The following is a 10,143-nucleotide window of genomic DNA, read 5'->3' on the forward strand; positions in this document are numbered from 1 at the left end:
TGATGCTAAAGATGTCATCTTAGTGTGTAAATCATCTAGAGTTTAAGGTCAACCATTAACAATCTATAGGGGAAATTAATGTGCACCTATGTTTTCTAGGCACCTAGAGCCATACACTATATCACAATTGAGGTTGGGATGATGAAGGGATGTGCATGGTCTTAAAAACATGTTATGGACGTGAAAATGTGTCCAGCACACGGAGACAGTGGGCATTTATAGGCTCCAAACTCTCCATTGGAAGCCAGAGACACAAACACACCCTGCATCATGCAGACGCAGACATCCAAGTGCCCTATGGAACTGTTCCTTAAAAAGCCAACTGCATTTCCAACACTTGGATGAGATAGTTGGCTATAGGAAGTATAGTATTCATTGCACATCACTGTCCTTATTGTTGGCCTCTCTTGTATGTTGACATTCCTGGAAATCAAAAGAGATACCATTATATTAGTCAACACCCATGAGAGACCTACCCGTCCTCGCTGTATCCAAGGTTGTATAAGCCAGAAGATCATTTTCCTCTAACAAATGAAGAGCTGTCATGCTGCAGATTATTCTCCTGCATATACATGAACTAAATCCGAAAGTATGTCCCATTAATTGTCTGGAATATTCAGATGTGAGTGATTGCTTGGAATATGGTGAAAATCCCCACTGTTTTCCAGGCTGCCAAGAATAAACACTTCCCTCATTCAGCCAGACCGCGGTATATGTGGAGTCATAGCAATTTGTCATGGCTGGTAACTGTAGCCAATTAGCATTATGCTCCTTTATTATCTCGTCACACTTCCGTCACTCCTGGACATCTTCATATTCTATAAAATGCTGGATGATAAATAGGGAATTCACCCCTCGGACATAATTGGGATTCTTCCTAGGTTCTGTGCTGTGTCATCTTGTCACATTTGAACTATATTTTTTGATATTTGTGTTTGGGATATGGTATTAAAACAAATTTCACAAACTGCATATTGTAGATTTATATGTGCAAATCTGCTACAGTTGTGTACGCTTGTGTCCAAGTATAAGTGTGTGTGTTTTTGAAAGGGCAGCGTCGTTATAAATTGTAATAGCAATTTACTATGAAATAGAATATTCATACTGCTGCCATTCTCTGCTGTATGCAGTCCCTGTATGGTCTCGTTCACTGTGGTGCCTTAACAATGGCTGCTTATCTATTGAGGACAAATCTTGATGCTGGGCACCAGAATTAACGTACAACTTGGCTGCACAAGCTGATGTTAATGCACTTGGATTATCAGTCATCGTTCCACAGCCTTTATAAACATATTTAATCATGTCCTAATCAATCTCAATAAATTCTGAGCATTGTCGGCTAAAACACTTTGTCATATCAGGCCAGTTCCAGTATTGCAACATGGTGTCCTGTATAACAAGAATTCTTCAGCATGACTTACAGTATAAAGGTTCCATGTCGGCATTGTGTAAGAGCGAGAAAAATATTACTACATCCAGTGTCGGACTGGGGCATGCAGGGCCCACCGGGGAAATGCAGTGGTAGGGGCCCATGTTAGGGATGTGGCCAGTCTGCAGAGGGGGTGCGGCCTGCCACCTCATTGGTTTGACTAACCTTTAGAGAGTGCAACATCTGGGCCCCTTCATAAATATATACAGTAAATTCAGCTGCTACATGCATGATAATGTACCAGATTAATAACAGATTAATTACAGCAACTGTAGAAAATACACCATAGTACAGTACAAGGTAACATATGTATAATGTATAATTCAAGTGCACAGTCTAGAACCTGATCCTTAGAGCAGGAGGTGGGGCCCCAGGCAGTGGGGCCCACCGGTGGTTTCCCCTGTACCCCTGTGCAGTGTCGGACTGGGGCATGCAGGGCCCACCGGGGAAATGCAGTTGTAGGGGCCCATGTTTAGGGGTGTGGCTAGTCCGCAGAGGGGGTGTGGCCTGCCACATCATTGGTTTGACTAACCATTAGAGAATGCAACATCTTGGCCCCTTCTTAAATATATACAGTAAATCCAGCTGCTGTATGCATGATAATGTACCAGATTAATAACAGCAACTGTAGAAAATACACCATAGTACAGTACAAGGTAACATATGTATAATGTATAATTCAAGTGCACAGTCTAGAACCTGATCCTTAGAGCAGGAGGTGGGGCCCCAGGCAGTGGGGCCCACCGGTGGTTTCCCCTGTACCCCTGTGCAGTGTCGGACTGGGGCATGCAGGGCCCACCGGGGAAATGCAGTTGTAGGGGCCCATGTTTAGGGGTGTGGCTAGTCCGCAGAGGGGGTGTGGCCTGCCACATCATTGGTTTGACTAACCATTAGAGAATGCAACATCTTGGCCCCTTCATAAATATATACAGTAAATTCAGCTGCTGTATGCATGATAATGTACCAGATTAATAACAGATTAATAACAGCAATGCACTGTAAAAAATATACCATATTCCAGTATAAGGTAACATATGTATGATGTATAATTCAAGTGCACAGTCTAGAACCTGATCCTTAGAGCAGGATGTGGGCCTACAGGCAGTGGGGCCCACCGGTGATTTCCCCTGTACCCCTATGGGCTAGTCCAAGCTGTCCTCTTCAGTGAAAAATATTGTCCACAAATTTTATATATGGGGGATATGCAATAACTAGCCAGACGCAGGCATTGCTGCGATTCCAGCGAGTCTGACCAATGTTGTAAAGCAGCAATAATTTAAAAGACAAAGGTGGTCATTCTGAGTTGTTCGCTCGTTGCCGATTTTCGCTATGCTGCGATTTGTTGCTAATTGCGCATGCGCAAGGCACGCAGGACGCATGCGCTTAGTTATTTAACTAAAAACTTAGCAGTTTTGCTGGTGTTCGAATGACGATTTTCAGTCGCACTGCTGATCGGTGAATGAGTGACAGGAAAGGGACATTTCTGGGTTGTAACTGAGCGTTTTCCGGGAGTGTGCTAAAAAAACGCAGGCATGTCAGGGAAAAATGCAGGAGTGTCTGGTGAAACGGGGGAGTGGCTGGCCGAACGCAGGGCGTGTTTGTGATGTCAAACCAGGAACTAAACGGATTGAGGTGATCGCAATCTGTGAGTAGGTCTGGAGCTACTCAGAAACTGCAAAGAATTATTTAGTAGCAGTTCTGCTAATCTTTCATTCGCAATTCTGCTATGCTAAGATACACTCCCAGAGGGCGGCGGCCTAGCGTGTGCAATGCTTCTAAAAGCAGCTAGCGAGCAAACAACTCGGAATGAGGGCCAAAACCAGGTATGTTTTGCCAGAGAAAAATGCAGCAAAAGCAATATGTACAATCAGAACAAGAGGGCAATCATTATTTTTTTACTTAATATAAAATAATAAGTAAGGTGCAGAAAGAATTAATAGGGAGGTTAAATTATGTGTTTATATAAATAAGGTAAAATGATTTTCAGGACAATACTATTTAATAATTATATTATGATAGCAATAATAATTCAGGCAATAATAATTCAGTTATAGTATCAATAATATTTTTTCTTAGAATTAATCAACACTTCTTTTTTATGGCACAATAAATGACGGCTGCAGTACATCATGAACTCTGGACACAGGCCGGCTCATGCATGGACACAAGGACCCCCAATACTAGCAGGTATGATGATGAGAGTACTGTTACTGCTGCCAGCAAGCATCGCCAGGGAGCTGAGTATTACTGGTAACATAATATATACTACATTACTATATATTACTAGTAATGATAAATTGCAGCAATAGAAGATTTTCTATGACTGTGACAAGTAACGACAGCAAATATTTTCCAGTGACACATAATCATAATTGGGCCCCCGTGTTGTCATAAGTGCCAGTGTCCCAAATATGTGTGTATATAAGCTTAACTACTTACACTGGGGTACACACCTAACAGATAAGAAGCACATACCCTCCAGCTGTATCTTTTTGGCAGGTACAGTACCTTTTTTTATGGTCTGTACTGATTTTTGGCTCTCCAAACTTCCATTGAAGGTATAGGAAAAGGGGCGTGACTACACCCCCTTTACCCGTGGCCACACCCCCTTTCCTAATTTGTACCGATTTTTATGTGTAAAATGTTGGAGGGTGTGGAAGAACTGACTATAAGGACTCTACATTTCAAGGTTGGAATGAGCAATATGTAATATTCAATTGGCTCACCCTAATGATTCTATGTCATGGAACTACCAGTTGTGGTGATGACAGATACTAATTCTTTCCTTTTTGTATATTTATTTAATGCTACAATGTTTCATCTATCTCTGATGATCTGTTTGTATCCTATACATATCCACATAGAGACCAAAGGAAGGAAGTATTCCCTATTCTGGGCACACTCGGCCTGTGTGACAATAATCTTAAAGTCAGATATCATCAGTGATACTACATAGATAAAGTGTGGATGTGGGGAGATAAGCCACGACCAGTTCCGCCAGTTAAAAATATTCCGCCAGTTAAAAATATGTGGCGGTAATATGTGTGTTTAATATATGAAAAGTGAGGACAAAGATAGTAAAATGTCCTACTGCCACGTATCTCAGCTATTATCTGCTGGTCGTGGCTTATGTTACCACAATCGCACTTTATCTTTGAGACCCTGCCAATTAAAATATATGACAGCTATGTCTTACTAATGTGCGTTTTGTAAAGAGATAAATAGTGGGGACAAAGAATTATATAATATCCTACTACCACGTGTCCCAGTTTATACCTGTTGGTCCTGGCTTATATCCCCATGACCACACATATAATTGACAGCATTTTGCGCTCTAATTGTCATTCCTATCAAAGATAGCAAGTGATCTAATTTATTATACTCAGTATACAGTATCTCACACAAATAAAGTGTATTTGGCAGTCAATCTAAACTCTTAAAATTACTGAATGGCAACTTTTGTGTAATATTCATATTCACACTGTCTCCTGATGTATCTCGTTCCCAATAGTGGTGGACAGGTATATATTAATGTAAGGGTGCAATGCGTCTCAGCGTGCATCCACTTGCCGCGGCTCCCGGCTCCCAGGTCATGCACGTTACAGACGCCGTTCGTTAGTGTGATGAAGGGGGGTACACACGGAGAGATCTGTGCTTAAAATCTAAGCAATCTGACTAGACTGCTTAGAAATTAAGCATACATATCTCAGTGTGTATGCCATAAAGCGATAGCGATGCGCAGCCCCGCGCATCGCTATCGCTGATTGTAGATTGGCCTGCATGCAGGCAAAATCTAGTACAGTCGCTTAGCACATCGCTCGTGTGTACAGAATGAGCGACGTGCTACAGCGATGTACGTCACTCTCCTCTGCCACTCCGTCCTCTGCCGGGTCCAACCTCCGCCTCCTGCCTCTCCTGGTCCCGCCTTCGACTTCTTCCTCTGCTGGTCCCGCCTCCGTCTCCGTCTCCTGCTTCACCACCACAGACTAGAGTCACACCAGCTACAGCCAGCCAGCGCAACGCACGTCAGCAGCAGCAGCAGCAAAACGGTAAGTGCCAACGGGTGCGCTGTGGGCAGCATAAACGGCATTGATGGGTGCCGGGGGGGGGGGGGGTGTTTGCGTGCGGTGCGCTGAGCCCCTTGTTATCGACCGGGCTGTATTAACAGCCGTGAGGGGACACACACACACACCATTTTCATGCATGTATTTATAGGGGGGAGTGTGTGTGTGTGACACTGTTATTATTAATATACTGCCGGGGGGGGGGGGGGGGGGGGTGCGACACTGTTATTATTAATGTACTGCGGTGGTGGTGGTGGGGGGGGGGCTGGGTGTGACACTGTTATTATTAATATACTACCAGCGGGGGAGGGGCGCGGGGGGGGGGGGGGGCACCGTTATTGATGTTAACTGGGCTGTATGTATTTACAGCCGGGGGGTGGGGTGACACCATTATTATTAATGTACTACTAGCCGGTGGGGGGGGGGGGGGAGACCATTATTATTGATGTTAACTGGGCACTTGTGTGGGTTGTATTAACAGCCGTGTGGGGGGGGTTCACTACGATCTGCCGGCGACCAGCATACCGGCGCCGGGAGGCCGGCCGGCGGCTTACCGACAGTGTGGCGAGCGCAAATGAGCCCCTTGCGGGCTCGCTGCGCTCACCACGCTACGGGCACGGTGGCGCACCACACTATTTTATTCTCCCTCCAGGGGGGTCGAATAAGTGTCGGTATGCCGGCTGTCGGGCTCCCGGCGCCGGTATGCTGGTCGCCGGCAGATCGTAGTGAACCCCCCCCACACGGCTGTTAATACAACCCACACAAGTGCCCAGCTAACATCAATAATAATGGTCTCCCCCCCCCCCCCCCCCCCCCACCGGCTAGTAGTACATTAATAATAATGGTGTCACCCCACCCCCCGGCTGTAAATACATACAGCCCAGTTAACATCAATAACGGTGCCCCCGCCCCTCCCCCCCTCCCCCGCTGGTAGTATATTAATAATAACAGTGTCACACCCAGCCCCCCCCCCCCCCCACCCCGGCAGTACATTAATAATAACTGCCTCTTCCGGCGCGGCGCATGTGTGCGGTGGCTGGGTAGGAATTTCCCCTTCCCCCTCATTCCTCCCCCGGCTCCGTCCTCCCAGCCAGTAGCAGCACTCCCCCCTGTCTGTGCTAACGTCCTCCCACATCAGTGATTGCATAATATTCATTAATTTCTCTCTATTTCTCTCTCTCTATCTCTCTCCTCCTGTGGATTACTTCGTTTGTCAGTGTAATTTTAATTTTTACAGGTGCCCCTATTGGATTCTACTGGACAAGTGGACGTGACCGGCGTGGGATGTAGGTAAGTAATCTGTCTCTCATTGTTACAGGTACCCCTATTGGATTCTACTGGACAAGTGGACGTGACCGGCGTGGGATGTAGGTAAGTATGTGTGAGTGTGTAAGTGTGTATTTAATACATTTTTACTTTCACGGTGTGTGTGTTGTGTTTTTATTTGGGTATTTTTGTTGTTGTAGAACTACAGGTACCAGCGGGCCCGTTATTTCCCCGCATGCTGGTACTTGAGGTTCTCCAAGTACCAGCAAGCGGGGGAGGCTTGCTGGGCCTTGTAGTTCCACAACAAAAAACAATATTCTTTTTTTTTACATACTCATGGCTATCAGCCCGGCACCCACCGCCCAGGGGTGCTGGGGACAGCCTCGGGCTTCACCCCTGGCCCTTGGGTGCCTGAAGGGGGGGACCCCTTGATTTAAGGGGTCCCCACTCCTCCAGGGAACCCCGGCCAGGTGTGACTAGTTGGGGGGGTAATGCCACGGCCGCAGGGACCTACATAAATGTGTCCCCCGGCTGTGGCATTATGTCCCTGGCTAGTGGAGCCCGGTGCTGGTTTTAAAAATACGGGGGACCCCTACATCTTTTGTCCCCCGTATTTTTGGAACCAGGACCGGACTAAGAGCCCGGTGCTGGTTGTCTAAATACGGGGAACCCCTGTCCAATTTTTCCCCCAGTATTTAAACAACCAGGCCCGGCTCAAAGAGCCCGAGGCTGGTTATACTTAGGAGGGGGGACCTCACGCATTTTTTTTATTTTTTAACCCATTCAGACCCTTCTCCATTAATGGGGAATGTCCACTAAGTAATGTCCACTAATGGGGGGGCCATTACGTGTAACAACGCTACTAATGGGGGGGCCATTACGTGTAACAATGCTACTACTAGGGGGGTCATTACGTATAAGGAAGATACTACTACTTGGGGGGAGCATTATGTATAGGATGCTACTATTACTTGGGGGGCATTAGATATAACAATAATACTACTACTTGGGGGGCCTTACATATAAGGACGCTACTACTACTGGGGGTGCACTATGTATAAGGATGCTACTACTACTTGTGGGGCATTACGTATATGATGAATAAGATTGTGCTACATTGTGGCGTAATTTTGAATGGGGGTACTATTGTGTGGCTATGCCCCTTACTTGTGAGACCACACCCCTTTTCCCGGTGCGCGCCAAAGGAATATGGGAGGGCGCAAATTTATAGTTTGCAGGGGGGGCGCCGAACACCCTAGCACCGGCCCTGGGTGGAGGGCTGGGTAAGTTGATGGTGGGCGAGTTTGTAAGCCATTGGCGGTGGCAGCGGGCATTGGCACAGGGGCAGTAGCGGGCATTGGCTCGGCGGCAGTAGGGGGTCATCGGCAGGATTCGGCGAACATTATGGCTGTAGTGCCTCACCAGCCACTGACCTCGCCACACGCCACTGGAGTGTGGGCTGTATTAACAGCCGGGTGGGGGGGGGGGGGGTTGTTATTAATTATGTTTTTATGAGGCTGTCCTGTGTATCGAGCGATACATATATGGGGGAGTGTGATGCGGCTGGTGATAGCGGTCTAGGAGAAGATGGATGTATCCGTATGATTAGACAGGCTGCTTAATGTGCTTTGAAGCTGTATTAGCAGGCGGGGGGGGGGATAGGGGGTGTTACTATATGTTTGTGGTGCTTAAGTGGCTTTACCTGGTTGCAATGTGTGTATAAGCGGCTTTACCTGGTGCAGCGTGTGTATAAGCACCATTTCCTGGCGCAACACGTGTATAAGCGGCATGGTTTTTTTAATGCGAGGGTCAACATATTTTATTAAAGTTTTTCCTTGCTTGTTATTTAAATAGTGTTGTTTTATTTTTCTCACAGCAATGGCTTCTTACATGGACCGGGAGTTCACAACTGGATTCATTGATGTGTATCGGGCCAGCGAATGTCTGTGGAAGGTCCGTAGCACGGATTTTTCAAACAGACAGAAGAAGGATCAGGCCTACAGACAATTGGTGGAGTACAGCAAAGCCCATAACAGTGATGCTGATCTACTTTGGGCGAAGAAGAAGATAGCAAACTTGCGGACGGTGTTCAAGAAGGAACACACACGCGTGATCGAGTCTCAACGTTCAGGAGCCGGAACTGATGATGTTTACCAGCCGACGCTATGGTATTATGAACAGATGAAGTTCCTTTTGGAGAGAGAGGCGAAATTACATGGACAGGGTAGCCTGGATAAAGAGTCTCCTAAGACGCCAGAGGAAGAGGGGACCCTTAATCCGGTAAGTTAAAACACTTTAAAATGTTCAACTTTATCATTGTTTAATCAACGCCCTAATGTTTTATTTTCTTTTTTTTTTACAGGAATCTACCCCGGAGGTAATGAACACTTCCGCAACAGAGGCAACAGAACTGGAGCTCAGTGGTGAGGAGTCAGCACCATCTCGGTCGACAGCACCACCAAGGCGGAGACAAAAGAATTCATCATTGAGTTCCGATTCTGCATCCTCCAGCACGGTTCAATTTATCCAACGGGCAGAGGAAATGCTTAATAGGCCACCAGACTTCTATCGTCAATTTTCAAACACGATAGAATCTCAGATACGTGTAATGCCCGAAACTGTTTTTAGAACTTTCAGGCGCATAGTATTTGATGTATTGAGAAGGGCCGAGGATAATGACCTATCCGATGACCTGGATCTAATGTCAAATCCTGTGCGGCGCGCACGAAATGCCCCACAGTCCCAGTATCCTTATCCCCAACCATACTATTATCCGCCGGGTAATCCTCCGCCACAGCGCCCTTTTTTTTCGCCGGGACCCCCACCTACACCCACTCTGCCCACTCCTCCCACCAGCACTTTGTCCACTGGATTGTACTCAGCAATGCTGAGTACACAGCTCCCCCCAGAGGACGAGGCTACTTTTTTCAATTATTAAATTATAATTTTTTTTATTAGTTTTTTAGTTTCCGTTGGACAAATTGTTCCATGTTTCCTCGACTCTTTTATGTTGTTCATAGTTACCATAGTGTCGGTTTTTTGTCCTGGACTTTTGAACGTTGGGATATTGGTCATTCGTATCGATGAATCCAGTTGCATAAGTGTTAAAAATTAATATATTTTTATAAGTAAATTATTTTCAAAACAAAAAAGAAGTGTTGTGTATTTTTTATGGTTTATCATTATATTTTTAATTTTTGGGGGAGTTATGATAGGAATGCTGTTGTACCAAATTTGTCCTCACTTATCCCCCCTTAAAAAAATTTTTTTTTAAGGGGAGATAAGTGAGGACAATCCTACCTTCAAGGTACTGTTAAAGGGGACATTTATTACAGAGGGATGCGGTTAAGATCTCTGCGTCGGGTTCCCAATAGCCACAATCCT

The 10,143-nt window shown here is 45.9% G+C and overlaps 1 protein-coding gene across 1 annotated transcript; it reads left to right on the forward strand.

The window, feature by feature from the left end:
- Window positions 1-8,618: 8,618 nt before the first annotated feature.
- On the forward strand, window positions 8,619-9,826 carry LOC134935093 (uncharacterized). Its single transcript, XM_063930373.1, has 2 exons — window positions 8,619-9,039; window positions 9,122-9,826. The coding sequence occupies exons 1-2, from the start codon at window positions 8,638-8,640 to the stop codon at window positions 9,695-9,697; spliced, it is 978 nt and encodes a 325-aa protein (XP_063786443.1). The 5' UTR covers window positions 8,619-8,637; the 3' UTR covers window positions 9,698-9,826.
- Window positions 9,827-10,143: the final 317 nt, after the last annotated feature.

This window comes from Pseudophryne corroboree, chromosome 6 (assembly GCF_028390025.1).
Source record: "Pseudophryne corroboree isolate aPseCor3 chromosome 6, aPseCor3.hap2, whole genome shotgun sequence".
Taxonomy (NCBI): domain Eukaryota; kingdom Metazoa; phylum Chordata; class Amphibia; order Anura; family Myobatrachidae; genus Pseudophryne; species Pseudophryne corroboree.

Excerpts from the sequence above, each read along its gene's own strand:
- LOC134935093 (XM_063930373.1), top strand. The coding sequence starts at position 8,638 with ATGGCTTCTTACATGGACCGGGAGTTCACAACTGGATTCATTGATGTG. Across the intron at positions 9,040-9,121 it reads AAGAGGGGACCCTTAATCCG|GAATCTACCCCGGAGGTAAT; the intron begins GTAAGTTAAAAC and ends TTTTTTTTACAG.